The 22,378-nt window shown below is 42.2% G+C and overlaps 1 protein-coding gene across 4 annotated transcripts in view; it reads left to right on the forward strand.

Moving 5' to 3' along the window:
- The window catches only part of LOC135256849 (nuclear factor 1 C-type-like), a 92,733-nt gene that overhangs the window by 40,985 nt on the left and 29,370 nt on the right, over positions 1 to 22,378 (forward strand). For all 4 annotated transcript variants that reach the window (XM_064339052.1, XM_064339051.1, XM_064339053.1 and 1 more), the window contains exons 3-4: positions 18,398 to 18,469; positions 19,757 to 19,831. In XM_064339052.1, the coding sequence (XP_064195122.1) occupies positions 18,398 to 18,469; positions 19,757 to 19,831 (147 nt within the window). The remainder of the gene's footprint in view (positions 1 to 18,397; positions 18,470 to 19,756; positions 19,832 to 22,378) is intronic.

The raw sequence follows: 22,378 nt of genomic DNA on the forward strand, positions 1-22,378 counted from the left end.
TTCTAGTGCATTGGACTGCGGTGTTTTTTCTTCTGGCATATTAGACTGTGCTGTACTTTGTCTGGTGCATTTTACGGTTCTTTTCTGGTCTCTGGTGCATTAAACTGTTCTTTTCTGGTCTCTGGTGCATTAGACTGTGTTGTGCTCTCTGCTAGGCTAGACCGCTGTTGTGCTGTCTGGTTTGTTTGACTGCACTGTTGTGGTCTACAGTGTGTCAGACTGCTCTGTTCTTCTTTCTTGTGGTTATTTGTTCTCTGTGAATGTCTGTGTTGTCTGTGTTGAAGCATTTGAGTGTATTTCTGTGTTGTGTCACCACACCAGTGTGTGCAGGAGCAACAGAGTGGGCCAGTTTATCATGGGGGAAGTGAGGATGTGAGCTGCAAACATGAACACCAGTGATGCCTGTGCTTCAGATCCATACACTGTCAGAACAGCAATGATACCCTTTAAACCATATGGGTCATAGAATTTAAGTAGAATCAAAATACCAGGAAAAAACTAAAAATCAGAAGGCACTATAGAAGAGTCCCTGCCTCAGGAAAGGTCACTGTCCATCGCCATGCTTGCGTAGAAGGAAACTAAATCACATTTAGACTGTGAGTATGACTTTTTTTTGAAAGAGTAAGCTGTCTAAACGATCAAACTGACAGTGTGCCCCTCCTCCCACCTCCTCTATTGGATGAAAACAAAAAAGCACCATTAATAGCTGAGTGGTGTGACAGTAACTGAAGAGGGTAGTCCTCCATCTGTTTAGGGTCACACAAACATACCTTCAGACCAGTGAATATTTGATTGGTTTCATATTAACTGCATGACAGGACTATGGAATGTGGGGAATGTGTGACCCCAGTAAAACCAGTTTGAATGGGATTGTGTCTAGAAGCTGGCACTAGTGGCACTGACGTAATGGTGGCACGCTTGGCAGGCGTCCTACTCTCCACCGGAAGAGAGAGCGAAGAGAGGGATTATGTAGAGGGAATAAAAAAAGGTTACAGAACGGCTGTTTAGGTTTCCTGAACCTTAACTGAAAGTCTCTACACTTCACACTCATCAATGAATACTTGTACTGCATCAGTTCTCTCCCATGTGTTGTGCAGTCTGTTTGCAGCTTAAACTGTTCTTCTTGTTATAAAATAGAGTAAAAATAAATATAAATTGTATTTGGTGTTTATTACAAACCTTGTGTTTAATAAAGCCTAGTTTTATGCCATTTATCACTCATTTGTGGCTTACAGTGCAGCCAACAGTATCATGGGCATGTGTGGCTGTGTGGAACTTATAAAACCGGTCCATTGTTTAGCCCTACCAGAACTGTGAATCAGTGGATCTCAATTGTGTCCAGCTATTGAGTTTTTTGGTCCCGCCAGCCAGCCAACCCGTTCAGGACATTTTCTCGCTAACATCACTTGTGCAGACAAGACAAGGCCAGCCTTAACCAGCTAGCTAGCTATTCTCTAATCACTTGCTATAAACATGCTCAAAGGTCAGTGTTACTGCCCATTGGGCTTGGAAAGAGAAAGAAAGTGCTGCAAGATGACCACGGTCTTTTTTTCTCTCCCATTTCAAGTTCCTTGAAATGTAAGTACTGTTCATGGGCCGCACAGTTTTAAAGTGACACTAACCTTAAATTTAGAGAATTTATATGTGCAATAGTACAGATACGGCGTGTTATTTTAAGAGTTCTGTCAGCACTGGCCGTGTATTGATCGAGCACTTGCCTACTTGCTTACTGCTGTGGATGTGCACACATAATAATGTCATGCTTGCTGGCAAATTACACGAGGCAGCAAATCGCGCTGTATCCCCCGGCCGGCGAGAGCCAGCATGAGGAGAAAATGGCGCAGTGTTGAAGTGACCTCTGCGCTCGAGGACACATCAGCTGAACTCACCGAGCCGAACACTCCACAGTATGTTTCACTGCACCCTTAATCAGAGAGGAGTCATGCTGTGTTTTTAGTTTGCTTTCACAAAGTGCCTTTACAGTTTGATCATTTACTCCTAATTCACAGACCACACAACTACATTCTGTTAGGATCGGATGTTGTCCAGATTTTCAGACAGCCATACCGTCCTGGAAAAATATTGGAGTACATGGTATACTGTTTTTTGAAATGATATTATACAATTAGAGTGTGGCTGTGTGTACACCTATCATACCACAGGATGGCGTTGTACTTAAAATGACTTGCATAGCTTTAGTTTGTTTTCGTTTCTAAAATTAACCTGATACAGAATATTATTAGGCAAAGGTTACTTTAGGGGACCCATCGGTTATCAACTTTAGGATGACACGATTCAAAGAGTCCAAATGTGGTGCAACCAAGATATTAAGATGTATGTAGTTCTATCATCTGTTAATAAATCACTGCTGTTACAGGCTGTGTTATTGTAAACATTTCTAAGGAATTTTCACACTTGCAACAGTGCTACTACAATGGAATTAAATATGTGCTACTACAATCAGGTGACCTGTATGAAAGGCAGTGTAAATAGGTGATTTCTTTAGCTGCAGTGACTTACAGAGAGGTCAGTAATGTTTGGGGCAAAGACTTTTTGATTTGGCTCTTTACTCCACAATTTGTAATTAAAGAAATACACACATGGGTAAAGTGCAGATTCTTAACTTTTATGAAAGTGTATTTTTATACATTTTGGTTTCACCTTTACATAGCCTAACCATTGCAGGGCACCATAATGTTTGGGAGAAATGTATTTTTGATTAGTGCAGGTATAAGAGTGCCTTCAGTATCTAGTCTTGATTCTAGGCTTTTGAATGCCTTTTGAGTCTGTTTTGGCTTTTGTCAACTTGAGGACCAGAGTCCTGCTAATGCACGTCAAGGAAGCTAACATGAAGTTGAGAAATAGGAAATAAGAGACAAAGAGACAAAGGCCAAAGCCTTAGACTTACCAAAATAAACTGTTTGGAACATCACTAAGAAGAAAGATGGCACTTGTGAGCTCAGTAATCACAAAGGGACTGGTAGGCCAAGGAAGAACAGTTGACGACCTGTCTGACAAATCAGAAGCACTCTTCATGAGGCAGGCATGGATGTGTCAGTGACTGCTGTCCGCAGAAGACTTCACAAACAGAACTGCTGAGGCTGATGCAAGTTGCAAGATGCAAACCACTAGACAGCCACAAAAACAGGGTTACGGTTTGCTAAGATATACCAAAAAAAGCCTGCAGAGTTGTGTAAAATGATCTTGTGGACAGATGAAACCAAGATTGACTTGTGTCAGAGTGATGGCAAGAGCAAAGTGTAGAGGCCAAAAATAACTGCCCAAGATCTAAAGCAGCCCCCCCTCCCCCCCATCTGTAAAACATGGTGGTGGGGGTGTTATGGTTTGGGCGTGTATAGCTGCCACAGGTATAGGCTCACTTGTCTTAATTGATGATGTAGTTGCTGACAGCAGCAGCAGAATGAATTATGAAATGTACAGATGCATCTTGTCTGCTCAAGTTCAAGCAAATGCCTCCAAACTCATTGGACAGCACTTCATCCTGCAGCAAGACAATTATCCCAAACATGCTGCTAAAGCAACAAAGGAGTTTTTCAAAGCCAAAAACTGGAAAATTTGTGACTGGCCAAGTCATTCACCCTATCTGAATCAAATTGAACATGCGTTTCATATGCTGAAGAGAAAACTAAAGGCAACTAGCCCCTGAAACAAGCAGGAGCTGAAGATGGCTGAGGTAAAGGCCTGGCAGAGGATACTGAGAACCTGGGGATGTCTATAGGTGACAGACTTCCAGCAGTCATTGCATGCAAAGGATATGCAACAAAGAACTAAACATTACTTTCATTTACATTAATATGTCCCAAACATTATGGTACCCTGAAATGGGGGGACTATTTATAAGAAAAATTATGTAATTTCTACATGGTGAAACCAAAATGTATAAAAAATACCCTTTAATAAAGGCTTAGAATCTGCACTTTAACTATATGTGAATTGTGTGATTACAAATCGAGTATTGCAGCACAGAGCGAAATGAAGAAAAAATGTGTTATAAACATGGAGTTCACTATAGATGAACAGCATTGGATTTTATACAGAACGTGGCCATTGACAGGCTTACGTATTTCGGCATGAAATTTTTTATGGTGAGACTCACAGGCGACGCGTGGTTTCGTTCCGTTGCATTCTGTGGCAGATTTGCACCCGGCTGTCTGTGTGCCGCCTGGCACAGATGTCACCAGATTCATATTCACTTCCTGGTTATAGCTATCGGCTCTTTTTTTTTTTTTCCCCTGATAAAATCTACCCATATAGTTCGCTAGCTAAACCAAGTCTGTAATCTTTTGTGCTACCATGCTTGAGTGGTGCAAATTTACGACCAATCAATGCTGCATAACAGCTGCGATGGCACTAACTCCCACTGTCAAAACTGGAGGGGCTTGCAACTGGGCCAGTGCAATTGTGCAGAAATAATATATGAAAAAAATAAATTGCATGGTTTTGAAATGTGTAATGTTAGGGTTTTATTTAAAATGCTGGATTCATATGGTCTAGAGATTATGCACTGCAGTGGTGATCACGAGGGATCGCAGATGCTTTTATATGGATTCAGGGAAAATGGATTCTTGGAAAATTACTAAACAAAAAAGTGTGGTATCCCATTTTTAATAAGCCTCATCAAGGAAAATGTATTCAAAAGTGTCCTGGAAAGTGAAATTATACTTCAAGATTTAGAAAAGGAACTTACAAGCTGGAAGTAATTTCTGTTTGCAGCGTCAGTGATTTTAAATCACTGTGTAGGCTACCGTATGGAAGAAAGCCTTACTTCCTATTGTCCAGAGTGTAGTCAAGGTCTTGTTTTACAGGGCATTAGGATGCCAGCCTGACACTGGGTTGAATGTTGCAGTACATTTGATTTCTGTCTTCCACCAGGCTTGGTTTTTCCCTTTCATACCACCCCTTATTGAAATGATAGGGCACAGGAAGACTATTCTTGTATACTTAAGCCAGCAATAAAAAACAGAATATTTTATATGCATGTTTGTTTGTAATATAAAGTATGATGTATTACTCTTTTGGACTGGCTGCTCTGCTGGGGGGGAGTTGAGTTACACAGCTGCACAGAGTCATCACTCATCACCCCCCGGTATCGTACGCCACCCTGAAAAAGAAGTTGGGAGGGCAGGGGGGAGGTTTATGGGGGGGGGGGGGGGTAGACTGCTCTGTTTCTGTTTACTGTCTTCTGGACTTTGCCCTTAACAACAAGAGGTTGTGTTCTGTAACATATGTGGAGCAATGGTTAGGGTTATGTGCTAAGAATACGAGGATTGTAGCTCTTTTTGTTTATGATATCAATAACTTACAGTGCCTTACTTGATAAAGATGAGCAATGACAGTAAGGGTAATGAGCTGTATTGTGTGAGGAAAAAAATGGGAAAATTATATTCTTTAGTAAGAATGCAATTTCTCAGAGATAAAGTAATCTGTCTCAATACTATCTCAAGTAATAGTCTCAGTCTCAGACTTGAATTTGATCCAAAGTGTGTGGATCGAATTGAAGAGGGCAGTCCACAAGCGCCGATCAAAGAATCTGAAGCATTTTGAAAGATTCTGAATGGAGGAATGGTCAAGAGGAAGATCCCCCAATATGTCCTCTGACTTTATAAAATGCCACAGAAGATTGCTATATAGCATTATGCTGGCAAAGGGAGAGGTGGCCAAAGTGCAGAAAACACTTTGGCCAAAAAATAAATAAAAATTAAACGGAAAGAAATAGAATTAAACTTATTTAAAATTTAAATTATTTTGGTTGTTTTATTATAATTAAATTGGAATATTGTCTAGTTTGAGAACTCAAATATAGCTCAGTATTGTATTATTTATTTTATGGTCTTTTTTGTTCATCTTTACCGTGAGTGTTAATAATTTTGAAGAGCACTATACCTGCAAATTTTTTCTATACAATAAACCTGGAAAACCTAGTGTGCAATACAGACTCGATCATTTTGGTGCATTGTCTAGCTTTTCCCTCAATTTATTAACAATATAATCACAACTATATGCAAGCTAAGAACTCAAGTTTTTTTTTTGCGATTGTTGCTGACTTAAAATGATTAGCTGTCCTCCAAGGACTTTTCAACCTGGTATTTCAGTTCAGTACAATGAACATTTCTGGCTGTTAAAAGGTTGCCTTGAGTCCCCAACCAGAGAAGGAGGGTTGTTCTAAGTTTACAGTGCCACATTCAAGATGCACAGCTATGCATGAAAGTATTTGGCACAATTAATGAAACATCACTCTTTAATTCTTTCGTTTTCCTTTGACAACGTTCCGTGCCAAGAACAATGGTGATTAATAATAAAGATTGTTTATTGAATGAAGAAAGGCCTCAGCAGTTAAGAGTGTTATGCTCGAGTGGTCTTAGCGAACCGGCGCCTTGCTTGTGTGCCAGGGTGTGTGTGTGCGCGCGCTACGCTAGCATTGTGCCCACGTAGGCGTCTGCACGTGCTCTCGCGCACGCGCGCTGGACACCATCTGGTCCAGATTGGCAGGTACCCTCTGTTTAAATTTAGGACGTACGTCCCAGCAGCCGCGGCACGTAGCGCATGCCCCCCGGTCCCTGCCCTGCCGACAGGTTCAAGCGTCGCTCTGGGCTGAACTCGACAGAGCGGGCAGCTCGCTGCTGCGAGAACGAGGGCGTGGTTCCAGTTCGGTTCTCTCGCACGAGGGACTTGCGCACACTTGCACACACACACACATGCGGATACGCACGTTAACGTGTTTCTCATACATATCAAACAGGAGACTGAGTTTTATTTGTGCAGCGCTTTTCACCGAGTCACTGTCTCAAAGGCACTTTAAAGAAACAGGAAATAGGAAAAACATGCGATTGAATGTATTGTACAGCTTCTTCTTGCCAAATAACTTTCCTGGGCTGGCGAGCAGTACTGCGCAGTGCCATGATCTGCTGTTTCCCCTCCCCCCCTCCCCCCTTCTGTCCTGCTTCACCTGGAAATGACTGGCTAATGTGTACCACAGGAGACTGGGCAGGGTCGAGCTGGAGTGGCAATTAGCGTGCCACCAGTTGCCTTTTCACCCAGAGGCAAAATCCGCTTGCGCCCTCAGGCTTCATCCTGCGGTCAGGCTCTGGCTATTTATTTGTATCGTTTTTGTTTTAATCCCCATCTGCTGGATGGCTTGCTTGGAAAAGCCCCAGGAAACTGCTGATCCAAGTCAATACGGATGTGCAGGAAAGAAGGGAGCGAGCAAAGAGCGAAAGTAAGAAAAGCAACGAAGAGACCGCGTGGCTCTGGGTGGAATTTTAATGTCTGCCACATTGGCACTTTGCTGATTTGCAAAAAATAAATAAAACATATAACTTGTAATAACATTAATAATGAAGGAAAAAAGAGTGGAGGACAGAGAGAGAGAGAGTGAGAGTGAGAGAGGTGGGGGAAGGGAAGCGCAGGCACGTATTGAAGAAAGGGCATTTCAGGACAAGTGCCTACGTCAGTCTCTCTCACTTGAGCTCTCTCTCTAGCTCCCCCCTCCCCCACCCCCCCCCTCTCTCTCACACACACTGTGGATACAGAAACTTGCCCTGGACACAGTTTGTTGTTGATTAAATATTTAAACCAAGGCTTTGTATATTTTCCTTCTTCCAGTTGCTAATGTTTTCTTATTTAGTGTGAGTGAGGTCAGAGCAGGACGTTAAAGGCACAGTAACACAGCATACCGAGCGGTAGACCAGTGTTTTCCCTTTACTGGGCATGCCGCCTCAAAACAGCTGACTGTTGCTGGATATTTACTGTAATGAAAATAGTCACCGGGATAGATTTTCTGACTTTAAACTCTTCTGTTAGTGTAGAGAGTCTAAGGTTAGTTCATATGTGACAATGTCTGTGTTTTTGTTAGCCTATTTATTGATTCTTTCCTCTCAGACTTTATCCAGTCCACCAGTGGAGCTTACAAAGTCATTAAGGTTTTTTTTAGAATAGTGCTTAGATACAAGGATCTGAGCCGTAAGTCCACAGCCTTCGTGCAATGTAACTGCAGTTGCGCAGTCGTTTTTATGTTATTGCAGTCCATATTTCCAGCACCGATGCAGGTTTTTGTGAGCGATGTGCTTTGACTCGAACTTCTGCAAACGTTCAGACGTATAAAGGAATATTAAAGAAATAATATGCGAAGCACTGGCTCTGTAAGCTGCTCTGTTTGTCCAGTAAAAACAAGCACTATGCTGTGCTGTGACGCTGACTGTGCTCCTCTACACTGCCCCCTGCAGGTAACAGAGATTTACGCAATCTGAATGAGTGTGATCCAGTTGGACAGCATTCAGCTCTCTGGCTTTTACTTTTAAATGTAAGCTGAGGACACAGGGGATTTTTTGTGCTTTTCTGTGTTAAATTTCACCGTTGAAATCATTCACGTTTAATGTGTTTGCTTAAACGTTGGATTTCACTGTGGGACACAGGTGTACATATGTGCTTTGGAATTGATTAACATCTGTGTGTTTCTTGAAGACATGGCGATGGACAAAAAAAGAGAATTTTGTAGGTTCCATGTCGTTAGATCAGAAAATGATTTGCAGTGAATGGAGACCGAGGCAACGTGAAATAAATCATGCTGGCAGATTTTCTTTGTTGGGGGTGCTGTTGTGCTGTTATGTCTCGTTTGTAATGCAAACAATGCACACTGCTAGGCCTGGTAAGAGGCATTCATCACTGGAACGGCAGGCTGGAGAGGAAGCTAGTCTCTGCATCTCTGTGGCCTGCTGTCTGACTACAGCAGGGCAGGAAAAATTGGGAATCACACTTTCTCCCTACAGCAGACAGGAATCAATTTTAAAGACAGTAAGGGAATCAATTTGTACAAGATAAAGAGGAATCACTTTCTCTACAGCAGGACATTTAAGAGGAGTAAGAGTGGGAATCACATTTTCTGCTACAGCAGGACAGTAAAGAGGGAATCACACTTTCTCTCTAGACATTAAGGGGAATCAACTTATCTATGGGAAAGTGGGAATCACACTTTCTCCCTACAGTAGAACATTAAAGAGTGGGAATCACACTTTCTCTCTACAGCAGGACAGTAAAGAGTGGGAATCACACTTTCTCTCTACAGCAGGACAGTAAAGAGTGGGAATCACACTTTCTCTCTACAGCAGGACAGTAAAGAGTGGGAATCACACTTTCTCTCTACAGCAGGACAGTAGAGAGTGGGAATCACACTTTCTCTCTACAGCAGGACAGTAAAGAGTGGGAATCACACTTTTTCCCTGCAGTGAGAATCACACTTTCTCCTTACAGGAGGACAGTAGATAGACCACCGTGGCCCACATTATAAAACCCTCTGCAATGAAATCATGCAGTGGTGATGTTTGCAATCAACAATAGTACTGTTCTTTTATTACACTCCAGCATAAAAATGCACAGTCTATTCATCAGTTCTTCACCTTTCTGTGTCGGCATGGCAAAGAATACTCCCGACGTGAAATCATGCAGGCTTATATGAAAAACTCAAGTGCGAGTATCCACACTCTTATGGGCCCCACATGCTAGGCTGAGATGGAAAATTTTTCCTTAATTGGCAGTCGAGCAGGGAACCATGGGTGGCTTAAACCATTTTCTATAAATATATATTTTTAATACATGTATGAAATCCGTCCAAAAATAACCATTGAAAGAACATGGCGTTCGCGTCTGGTCTTCATATTGCGGTTTTCAGAAAAGCTGAAAAACAGCTTTGATTATTCCCTGCACACAATGCAAGTGAGGTTCTCTCTACGTGAGGCTACAATACCTCAGAGCTAGTCGCTCCTGTTGTTTAATAGCTTTATTTTATGTGCTGGAATAATAAAAAAATCCCCTTCTCCTCTGTTAGCACAGCTCAGGCTGAGAAGGTTGTAATCTCCTGGGCTGGAATTTAAACGATTAATCTTTGTTTCTTACGAAATATTGCTTCTTAGTTCCCAGACGTTTTCTTTCCACACAGATCTGTCCGTAGTTTCTTCAGGTCAGTTATTAGATACTTGGCAAGCAAAAATGCTTAAATAGCTCTCACCTCTCCTGCAGCAGCACGTTTGGCTGTTGTATGTTTATGTATACTAGACTCTGCAATATCTGTGTGTACCCATTTAATGATTAATGAATTGCTTCAATATAGTGCTTTACAGTGAAGGGGAGAAACTCACCTCAAACACTACCAACGTGTAGCACCCACTTGGGTGATGCACGGCAGCCATTTTGTTTCAGAACACTCACTACACCTCAGCTGGAGTGGAGAGGGAGGGAATTATTGAGCCAGTTAAAATGGGGAGGGGGTGATTACCTGAGGAACCTCTTACTCTTTGTGATAAGTAGCATGAGACCTTTATTGACAATGTGCGTCAAGACAATGGTTTAACGTCAAATCCAGAATACAGCTTTATCTCCTACAGCACAGTGTACCCATCACTGCTGGGACATTGGGGTTTGGGTTTTTGTGCCCCCTGCTGGCCCACCAACACTACCTTTGGCAGCAGCTTAGTTTCCTCTGGTCTTTCACACGTTTAGCATGTGCGCACGTGTGTGTGTGTGTGTGTGTGTGTGCGTGTGCATCCGTGTCCTCCAGCTGTCAGCTGTGGCTTAGTGTATTACTGTTCTCAGACATGGCCCCCTTTGTTCAAAAATTCCCTCCGAAAGGAAGTGGCAATCTGCTATTAGCAGTCAGCCGGGCTAATTATCAGACCCTACAGTTTTATTATACAGTTCTCTCAAACCCGCTGATCTCTTCCACCCAGTCCCCTTTATCTGCTGCCTCAGTCTTGAATTGCGCTCAACAGTCATTTGGCCTGCGCAGCCATGACGCACGTGTGTTCTTTATTGCTGTGACTCCGCTGCTCTGTGCTCCAGCATCCATGTTTCATAAGCAGGAGAGCATTGCAGAGGGTGTGACAGCCACTATTTACAGGCAGCCTGCGCATCTCCCCAGCGCGCTCGATGCTGCTGTAATACATAGAGAAAAGGGCGTACAGTATATCACACTTACTGCCGCAGCTCTGTCCAGTCTTCCTCTATTCAGCAGATTTCTTTCTTCTTCTTTTTTTTATGGTGCATCAAAAAATGCCTTCGAGCTGATTGGGAAGGCTCAAGCTGCCTCAGTATCAGACTTTGTAAAAAGGAATCTCATTACCGCATTCCCTAAAGCAGGGGCTCCTAATGAATACTGTGTCATTTGAGGTAACTTGAAAAGGTTAGCGGATTAGTGGTTGTGTTTGTCCGCTAACTGATGCGGTTAGCGTAAGGTGTTGGGAAACCCCCATTTTTTGATGCCTTTTCTTCATTTCAGCTTGTGGTCATTTTGAGCAGGCGAGAACTTAGATTTTTTTGTCACATCGGTTATGTGTCAGTTATGAAATCCAGTTTTCTGTTATTGGTTGAGTTTTTCCTTAGAGCCTCAGACTAGTAAAAAGTATTATTCTCGACCTTGCTTACCCATACTGTTTCTGAATGGTGACCAGCAGCGGGAGAGAGATGGGGTAAGGGTTATGATTTAGTGAATGGTGATCAGCAACGAGAAAGATGGAGTGATGGTTATGATGGTTAGAAAAATTATACCGCTTGGTTGAGCAATTCATTAAAACGTTAATAAATAACAAGCCATCCAACCCACAGTGATTGCAATCGTCCAGTGGAATGACCTTCAGATTCATTTGACAAAGAATGATTTATTAAGTTCTGTTTTCTTCCCATGCAAGTGAAATAAAATAGAAATAATGCTTTACTCTTAATTGAATGTTTGCTTTTGCATTAGTATCACACATTACCACTGTTCTGCTTGCCATGGATTCTTACCCAGGGGCAAGTATTATTCATTTCAAAATGTGGATGTATTCACTGAAGCAATCCAGATTGAGAACATTGCCCAAGGATGCAAACAGCAACACCCATCTGGAATTTGAACCTGCAACCTTCTAGTTAAGGGTCTAGTTGGGTCCACAGTGTATGACATTATGCGCTGAGAAAAAGTGCAGTGTGTTCTGTACCTGCACCATCTGCCTATGCTCTGCCTCTCTGTGTGCTGTCTGTGCTCTTTTCCTGGTCTGTCTGCCTGTGCGCTGCCTGTGCTCTCTTCCTGCTCTGTCTGCCTGCGTTCTCTGCCTGTGCTATCTTCCTGCTCTGTCTGCCTGTGCTCTGCCTGCACTCTCTGCCTGTGCTCTCTTCCTGCTCTGTCTGCCTGTGCTCTGCCTCCCTGTGCCTCCCTGTGCTCTCTTCCTGCCCTGTCAGCCTGTGCTCTCTGCCTGTGGTCTCTTCCTGCCCCGTCAGCTGTGCTCTCTGCCTGTGGTCTCTTCCTGCCCCGTCAGCCTGTGCTCTCTTCCTGCCCTGTCTGCTCTCTGCTTGCATTCCCTGCTGGCACATTGCCTTGCAATGCTCCTTTAAATATTGTCTGTGTTGTCATTTGGCCATTAGTCACCAAATTACTTCACTGGAATGTAAGTCTTGTTAGGTCATTTTCACAAAACACACACACACATACACATACTCTCTCTCTCTCTCTCTCTCTCTCTCTTTCTCTCTGTCTTAATTTTTCTCTCTGCCAACAGTGAGCTGGCACTCTCTTGCTTCTTTCTGTTTCTTTTATCTTTCATCTGAAGGGGGTGACTTGGCACAGGAGTGTGCTGGCAATGTTACAAGGTTACTCGTATTTTGTGCATTCCTACTGTGGGAGAGGAGAGAGAGATGGGGAGAGAGAAAAACAGACAGACAGAGAGAGAGAGAAAGTTATCTAAAATGGCTGCCAGCTGCAGACTCCTCGACACATGAAATGTCTGCCAAAAAAAAAAACTGCCGTGATGATCTCAAACTCCAGCCAGAAAAGTCTGCTGCTAAAAGAAAATAGTTACAACTATACAGGAATCAATAAAACGGCTTACTTTACAGTACTTTAGCTTATGGTTAGTCACAGAGATTTGCAAATGTCATAAGAAAATGTATTCCATATTCAAATGGGGCTTTATTAGTATGAAACACTGAGTGAAATATTAGCCATTTTTTTGTATTTTGAGCACAAGTACAGCAATCATTTTACTTTTATTTTGTTCTCTTGTAAAAGCAAGTTGGAAAACTTTATTTTCAGATGTTTTCCCATAAATTCTTGAGATCATTTCTCCAAGAGGAGTGTCTCTGTGTAGAGATAGTTACTCATAAATGCTCTGTGATGATTGGATTCTGGGTCAGTCTGTGATGGATCAGGTCAAATTCAGTTGTTCTCTTTTTTGATGAGAAGCAGGAATGGGAGTCTGTCCAAGATGGGGTGTCTCCGTTGGGCTTTTGTCTCACAATTTGCCGTTTGAGATTGAAAGTGTTCCATATTCAACTGCCGTATAGTAGAATTGGATCAAATATGTTTCAGCCATATTTTAATTTTAAGGTTTTCCCTGATGCCATAATAGGCCTTGCATGTTTTTTCACAACACATTTATAGCCACGCCAAACCTGTTTGATTTATTAATGGCCTGTTGTGTGACGTGTGATATTTTCTTTGAAAACCAATTTGACCTTTAATCATAATACTGTGTTCAAAAAAGGAAGGGCAATATTTGAGTAATTGTTATGTATGCTGCAAAAAAACATATTTTAGTTTACCTTGTTTCCTAGTTTACTGATCACATGAATGCTGCTGAAGTCTTTGGGGTCAGATTTGTTTCAGATCACACAGAAGCAAGTTGTGTTCAGCTCTAAGTTGAAGAGCTTAATCGCGTCCATTTGTAGCTTTGGCCTGCTGTGTTTCAGCATCTGTGAGCAGATGTTGTCGGGCCTGCGAGCTTTATTGATCTTAAGGACTTTAAAAGAAAAATTCTGCCCATTTAATTTATAGTATGTGTTGTAATTTGTGCTTAGTATAGGAGAATCGTGCTGGGAAAAACTAGTGTTTTCCAATTTGGCCTTGTAATACAATTACAATGAAGCATTTCACCTATATCTCACAGGCAGCATAGGTGAAATTTTTGCCCCCCCACAGCAGCACCAGAATACACTCTTGTAGCGGACTGTGCTTTATTACTTTATGAAATATTTTGTATTTGAAATATTTTATATTTTTAACTTTTCATGTGTGGGATTTGGAGAACCATGGAGCCATCATTTTGCCGGTGGAGATGTGCAGAGCTTTGTCTGTGTTAGATTCTCTCTTTTTCTTTCTCAGTTTCTCTCCCTCCATGCAGTTCTTTTTCTCTACCTTCCGAGTAGAGCGTCAGATGTAGATGTATTCCTCTCTTACTGATAGAAGGGAAGAAGGCAAGTGTGGAGATAGAGAGAACAGTGCCTCATGCATAGCCGGCTCTTAGAAACAGTGGGAGTGAATGAGAATGAGAAAGACAATGAGAACTAGCGTGGCAGTGAACTCACTTGGCCTGAAGGAGAACTAGGGCACTGAGTTTCGCATTTTTATTCAATTCATTTTCACTCCTTTCAGTTTTCCACAAATTTCACAGTAACTGATCCAGAGAATGAAACATCTGTCACATTGTTACCAGAGTTCTACTGGATGTTAAACTGTTCTCGCCAATAATGCAGAACACTGTGGGCAATAAATTCACCCTTTGCTGCAATGCCTTCAAATGCTAAAGCTTTGCTCAAGTGGGACAGTTAAGGAAGCACACAAGCCAGCTTATATTCTCCACCTGTTGTATTGTGAGGAACTCAAAATGGAGGGCAGCATGCTCATGAGCAAGGGGAGTTGGTGAATATATCATAAGGCGGGGATAGTGTAGTACTGCTGCTTTTCAGTTTTTATATACCTGAATTGATTTTGACCTGGTGCCCAAGGTAAGTGGGCTCCCTGGCCAATCTGTGACACTGATAAGTCAAATTAAGATCAGATATCAGCTGTACTACTGTTCTATAGGGCCAGATTTGAATATTTAGGCAGTGGACTGGGATGCAGCCCTGCTAATTTTCCGTGAACACAGCAGATTCAGATTCAGAGTCTGTATTGTGATGTGGAATGGAGTGGGATGAGGGCAGAGCTTCAAAACACAGGATGGCAGAGCAGACGCAGTTGGCCCCAGATTATAAAGGTGCTAGCGCCTGGAGTGGTGGTGCAGTCACAGCCCACCTCCAGCTTCACTGCTAGCAGCTAGAGGAGAGGGTGAGTCTGGATGAATGTGATGTCAATGAGAAAGCCCTCCAGTACTTCAGCTTGAAAGTTGTGTAGTCTCGCCACATTAATGGAGTCATGCCTATCAGATTGAAGATATTTTTCTGCATTAAACTGCGATGCTTATTTATTCAAAGTGGTTAACTTTTAACTGAAGCCAGAGTATTTGTAGTGAGCCAACTTTGTTTTCTGGAAGGGCTTTGTGGGTTTCGCTCATTTCTTTGCCGAATACCAAGCCCAGCAAAAAAATAAATAAAATGAACACATGCTAATGGGGTAGGGGGTGCGGGACTGCAGCCTATCCCAACATGCAGTGGGCAGGAGGCATATGAATACACTGGACAGGTCACAAATCAATTCACTCGCACATTCATATCTACAGGCAGTTTTGAGTCTCCAATTAACCTAACCAGTTATCCTAACCTAGGATTCACTGCACCACCACGCCACCCTGACTGACTGCCTGATCTTCCAGCCAAAGGTTTTAATGCATTTAAATGTTTTGTTTGGTACAGAAGTTCAACTTCTCTACCCCAAAAAAAGCATTCAGTTATTCTGGCCAACAGTGGTAATGAATAATGGAGAAGCCAATGGAAGTGTTCTCATTTTTACAAACAAAGATTTATTTTAGTTTTCTTGTGTAATCATGCAGAGGGTAAAGTGTTTGTTTTTTTTTGCATATGAAGTAATGCAGTGCAGATTGCAAAAGCATTGAATTAATGCGAGAGATATTTTTAAAGATTTTTTGAAGATTTTCTTTGGTGATTAATGGATCTGACGGGAGCATTGGCAGTATAATTTTATGTTAGTAAGTGTAATAAATATTCACTTTTTTGATATTTGAATACTCAAATCTCTGTTTCTGGATATGGAACCATGTGTGAGGCTCTTTTTTTAGACAAAGCATTAATGGCCCCAGAATTTCCAAAGACCATTAATACTACTTGCTCTGGTCTCCTCTTCTCTCTATTCCATCTTGTCTGTGTTTTCTATTCCCATGGCGGCCTTGGACACCATCCTCGCGACCAAGAGGAAAGATATCTTAGTGTTTAATCTTTCTCTCCCTGTTTCTCTCTCACAGTTCAATTTAAATGCTTTATTGGCATGACATAGTTTTAATATATAGCAGCCAAGTGTGTTGGTTGTTTAGCAATAGATCGAATGAAAGCGTACCACTCTCTTTTGAGACATTATATGTTTACTTCATTATTAAAAATGTTCTGGTTGCCATGGCTGTTGAAGACAGAAGCAAGTAACATGAAACAAATATAAATTACACAATCCAAAACATCAGATGGAGCAATTGATGGAATGGCTGGACTGCGCACAGACAGGAAGTCAGAACAAGTGCCAATAGGTTACAACAAGAATCCACTAAGAAAACTGCTGAGCACAGTTTGGGCTGTTTATTACGCAAGAGCTGTGAATACACGAGTCTGTGCCATATTAATGAATGATTCACTGAAGCTTTGATGCAAATCAAGTAACCATGCGACCACACCCAAATAGTTAGCGAGTGCATTTAATGATAATGCAAAAGCACAAGACCAGGACACGTGGAAACAAGTGAGAACTCTGAAGGAGAAAGAGCAATGTGAGGTTTTTTGAACAGCAGCTGGAGATCTGAGCGATATGGGTCAGTGCTAAATTTGAGAAATGTAATTACAACAGAAAGGTCTCAGAATGTCAGTCCTGTACGTAGCTGCTGCTTGAGGCGATGGAGCAGATATAAAGAGAAGATGGAGTGAATCTTAAAAGGAGGACCAAACAGAAATGACCTTCAGTTCAACTCTGGCATTGGAAATGGGTGGGGGCCCTCAAATTGCAGGCTCGATTACAACGTAATTTAATCTCTGATCGGGATAAAATTGTCCAAAATGGTATTCGGTCACGTCGTTGGAGTGTATGGACTTGGCACTGCTGAGCTGCACACTGAAGCTAGACTAATTAAATTACACTCAACTGAATAATGTGTCTTGGAGTCAAGTTATCTCCAAATGCGGAATACTGTAAAAGGCTGGTTTTGTTCACATCTTTTTTTTTTGAGGTTGAGCAAGTAACATTTATCAGAAACTTGCCTGTCATTTTACTTCAAGGAAATACTTCAAATTTATCACACAAAAAAGTGTATGCAAATGATAATGACTTAGAAAGGAATCACTGTGCCAAGATCATTCAAATGACTGGCGTGTATGGGCCTCTTCAACATTTCCTGGCGCATGCCAGCTCAATTCATATGAGCTGATTTACTGAATGAGTGATTTACTGTATTAGTGACTTGGTTGAAGGGAAAATGGGAGTAAGCTTGGTCGAAGAATTTGTCTCCATGTAATAAAATAGCCCACTTAAAGGTGCAGTATTCAAGTTTGGAGAAACGAGTGAGAGCGAAATAGATTTTTCCCACCTCCTCCTAACATGTTAGCATTTTCTTATTCTTGCAACTATGAGATCTGCCACGGTCACTGACAAATGTATGCATTGCATGGCTTTTAAATAGATATCACCTCATTACCAGGTTTTATGTCATCTAAATAAAATCCATGCTTATTGTGAGTGGTCATTTTGATCTTTGTGTATCAGACACATCCACTATTCAGCTCCATTTACAATAAAATTAGCCATTCTGGTTCCAAAGTTTATGTACACAATTTAAATGTGCATAACTACGGTCACAATTTTCTTGGTAGTGCAGTTCATACACCTTCTGGTCCATTGTTAGTGCTTTGTAAACGGTATATCTTTTTTTCTGGTACCCGTGATGGTTTAGTGGGCACAAAAGCATTGCATTCCTTTTGTGGACTATCCCGTCATTGAGAAATACACTGCGAACCCAGTGGCATCCTGGCAAGAGGAGAAAGCTTCACCATCATCCAAAGTTACACAGTATTGGAATAGTTTACTTTCTGGGGGTTCGGTTTCTGTTCTCAAGTGGCCCGGACAGATTGTACGGTCAATTAAATATATTTTAGGTATTTATGAGTTTCTTATGTTGAGAATGTACTTCATGTAAATCCAAAGAAGCTTGTACAGCAGTGCAATGTTTCCAGAGGCTGTAAATATGAAAATGTTGACTGTCTTATTCATAATTCTGAACACAAACATCAGTTTCAGTATCAAACTGCATGCAGCATAGGAGATAGTTCCTAATAAAAGTAAAATATTTTGTCAAGAATAATTGGTGATATACACTGCAGAACCTGATCATCTGCATAAAGACTAATTTCATTTACTGTCAAGTAAATACTCTCTCCCTCCCTCCCTCCCTCCCTCTCCCTCTCTCTCTCTCTCTCTCTCTCTCAGAGTCAGAGCAGAGCAGCAGCCCTCATACCGGTATTGGCTCAGACCAGGAGGACAGCAGAGCTGCTACCATGGGTAATATAGAACACCTCTTTCATACACTCACATACTGAGCTACTGTATCTCCAATGGGCCCAACCCTAGCCCCCCAGCCCTTCTTTAAATGTCTTTATCGAAGCAGCCATAGATTGCCTAATAGACTTTTATTCAATATGCAGAGCAGTACCTCACCATTTGAATGCAGAAAGCACAGTGCAGCTAGCTGTGTTTGTGAACGCTATCATGCACAGAGCAGCTCTTGCTAAAGTGCTGGAAAGCACATCAAATGAGCACCCATTAATACTTACACTCCCTGCAAAGTGTCTAAAGTATGGTGAATAATACTTTTAGGATCATCTGCTAGTCCTTGTTTCTCTCCACAGACAGCTTGCAAACTTTTTGCAAAATGCACTCTCGAAGCATTAAATGGGTGTTCTGCACTTTAAGGAATGTCTCAGTAAAACTCTTCTCAAATTTATATCTCTTTCATGTAAATGTATTTGACTGAATAAGGAATTATGAAAATGGAAGGATATAAATTATTTCTCCATCAATTTGGCACATTTCTGCAGTTTGACAGTTAACAGAGCAGTCTGAATTGAAATCTTATTTTGGCAAAACTGAAGACATAGCAGATGCATGCCAGAGATGGATTCAACATACACACCGATTTCCCCCTCTGTGATGGCCAGAGAGAACCTGGACTGTGAGGTTAATGAAATACTCTGGCCTCCTAGAAATGAAAGGATCGATATTGAATAAAGTTGTCGGTACATGCTTTTGGTTGTTTATTTTGAAGCAGTTCTGAATGCTATTTCATTTGTAAATCACCAATGCTCAATAGTACAGTATTACCTGTACCTACTGTTACTGTATTGGAAATAGAGAAACATAAAAATGTCAAATATGATTTACTATTACCAAAATTGTCATGAACCAAATTCTAGCATAAAAATTGGTTCATCATATTCAGTAAAAAATGGCATTTCTGCTCATTCTGATTAACATCAGAGATTTTGCCCTTATTCCTGTGTGGATGAAGCTGAAAGTGTACAATTTTGACACCAATATTCAGTTTTTGTAAAGATATTATCTCAAATGAAACAATACATGGACCATAGTTTGTAGACATTAGCCTGATCGATTGAGAAAAACTGTAAGCGCTGTTTTAGTGTATATACTGTATACTGCTGTGTGCATTTCTAGAATGGACTGTTATAAGGGATGCACTGTTAAACCTGCCACTGTGACAAATCAATGGTGGAATGTGATACGGAATTGTGTTTTGATGCCACAACAATGAACTGTCTCTGACTTTCACAGATGGTCCTGATTTTCAGGAAAGCTTCATCACGTCAGGAGTTTTTAATGTAACAGAGCTAGTGCAAGTCTCCAGAAGTAAGTCCACCCTTTTTGCTTTGTTCAGCTTCAAAAACTATTTCAATGGCTTATGTGATCCAATTAATAAGCAATCAGACGCTGTCAGTCTGTCAGCTGAAGATATTCAAAAAGAACAATAAAATAATAGCTTATATGAATCAGTAAACTGCATGTGCTCCTCCGTGCAATTATTAATTGTCCACTGTTTGTATGTGTTTTACTGTGAGAGCGTGTGTGTATAATTTGTTTCTTTGTGTGTTTGCTGTCTGTGCATGTACTATGGGGTTTGTAAAACCGAGTGCTGCCATTTTCTTTACATTTCTGCACATTTGCCACTCAAAGGCATCGTTTCTCAATAATGAAAGCTGTCTAAAGCTGGGCTTGTGTGCATGCAAATTGGAGTCATTAGCATTATGAGTGCCAGGAGAAAAATGGGTAGTGAACTGTACTCTCTGCTTTTTAGTCTGTTACTGCAAAATTCTAAACTACACGACTTTGCGCAATGATGTATTCAGTGACTGTTTGCTAAGCAGGGAGTGACTGGAATCCCATCGCATACATGCTGATTTGCATAAGATCTGTCAGTAACTGGTACAGTTATCATCTTACTGGATAATTCAAACATGGGGATTATGGGAGAGGCTCCAGTACATAAACCACTTAAGGCATTAATTGCAGACAAGCTGTTCAGTAAATATTGCTTATCAAGTGATCACTCACAATAAGCCATTCTCTGATCCAGAAAACTAAGCAGCTGATTTCTTTATTTTTCCTTGTTATTCCTTTATACTTTGTTATTTTCTGTATGCCTATTGTAGTAATGGTCTGGTGCTGTTATTAAAGAAAATTATACCACAGTGCGAACTACCCTAGGCATGTTTTGTAGTTTCTTTCTTTCATCTTGTTGGTTTTGTGATGTCTGCAAATGTTGCACAAAATGATTTGTTTACTTGGTGTCCTTTTGCCTTATGGGTGTGATACTATGATTGGGGTTGGTGGATGACCTCCATTTCCCTTGTGGTTTGACTGAATGCAGTGCTGCCTCTTTGATCTGCCTCTTAACATTAGCTGCAGAAGATGAGGTTGAAGAGTTTCTCCAGGGGCTCAATGTTCAGCACCACTGAAAAGCTCGAGGGACCGAGCGATTTCCCTCCCCTGGCCGACCTAGCTAGCACCACGCAAGATTTTGCACCTCAGGCCCCAGGAACAGAGCGTCATGCCTTGGTGGCTCGTCCTGATGGGTGCAACGCTGCAAGGGCCTATCCTGGTGTGAGACTACAGCCCCCGCTCAGATGCTGGGTGTGGGGAAGAGGTTAAATGGCGTCCTCCTCTCTCCGGCAAATCTTACAGACAGGGGTGTGCATTGGCATAAAACATGCTGTACCTTGTCTGGGTGACAGTCTAGTACATCTGCAGCAAGGGAAGGAGAGGAGTCAGGCTTGACATGCCCATTGCCACAGGTTCCAGTGGTCAGTTGATGGGATGTCCACATCATCAGCACCTGGTGGATGCCCAGTGCATTGGATAGTGATGACCACCCTTCTCCAGAAACAGACAGCATGCAGAGGCTGTCAGCAGAGACTCAACACGCAGTACAGGCAATACAGGAGCTTTGACAATGCAGCAACAATTGTTCGGATCCTCCTCAGTAATTGCAGGTTATAGAGTTGCCGACTGATATTTTTGACAACAGTTCAACATACCACAGACACTGGTTCCACTGCCCCAACTGGCTTATGCCCCCATTGGCTTGCTCTGGCAAAAAGGGAGACAGCTGAGGAGACGGTAAAGGAGATGGCACCCACATTCCTTGAACCCTCCAATAGTCCATGGGCCACCCTTGCTGTCCCTGAAAGAAGGATACTGCATGGCGGTTCTGCATTGGCTACAGGTGGCTGAATGCTGTGACCCTTAAGAAATCCTGCTCCCGTCCCTGTATTGATGATGCTTTGGATTATATCGCTAGTTCACTGTGGTTCATCGGACACTGGCTATTAGCAGGTTTAAGTTGACACTAGAGGGCGAAACTGCAAGGGCACGGGCCGTGGCAGCTTACAGTGATGCCCTTGGACGCTTAATGTCTCTGCTACATTTGAGCGCCTAATGGAGAGAGTGCTGACCTCAGCCCCCCAGGGCAAGCGTGTGGTTTACTTAGATGACCTCCATGTTCATACGCCTGACAGCAGAGCTTTTCAAAATCTCAGAGAGGCGCTCACTGTAATTTGCTGAGCAGGACTTTGTCTCAACCTAAAGAAATGCCACTTGTTGCAGAGAGAGGCCAAGTTCCTGGGCCGTGTGATGTGGGGCCACAGTGACCACAAACCCAGAGAAAGTGGCTAGAGTGTGGTACTGGCCGACCTCAAAGGACATTGCTGAGCTTTGTTTCCTGGGGCCTGCCTCCTGCTGTAAGAGTTTGTCAGGGTCATTGCGGCTGTCCCAAGGCCCCTCACCCAGGGAACACCAGTGCTGCAGCCTTAGCCAGGCCATGGAGTGCCCTGATCCAGGCACTTTTACTGGCTCACCTGACCCCCCTGCAGTGGTTCATCGTGGGCACAGAGGCACGCA

The sequence above is a fragment of the Anguilla rostrata genome, chromosome 6 (assembly GCF_018555375.3).
Source record: "Anguilla rostrata isolate EN2019 chromosome 6, ASM1855537v3, whole genome shotgun sequence".
Classification (NCBI taxonomy): Eukaryota; Metazoa; Chordata; class Actinopteri; order Anguilliformes; family Anguillidae; genus Anguilla; species Anguilla rostrata.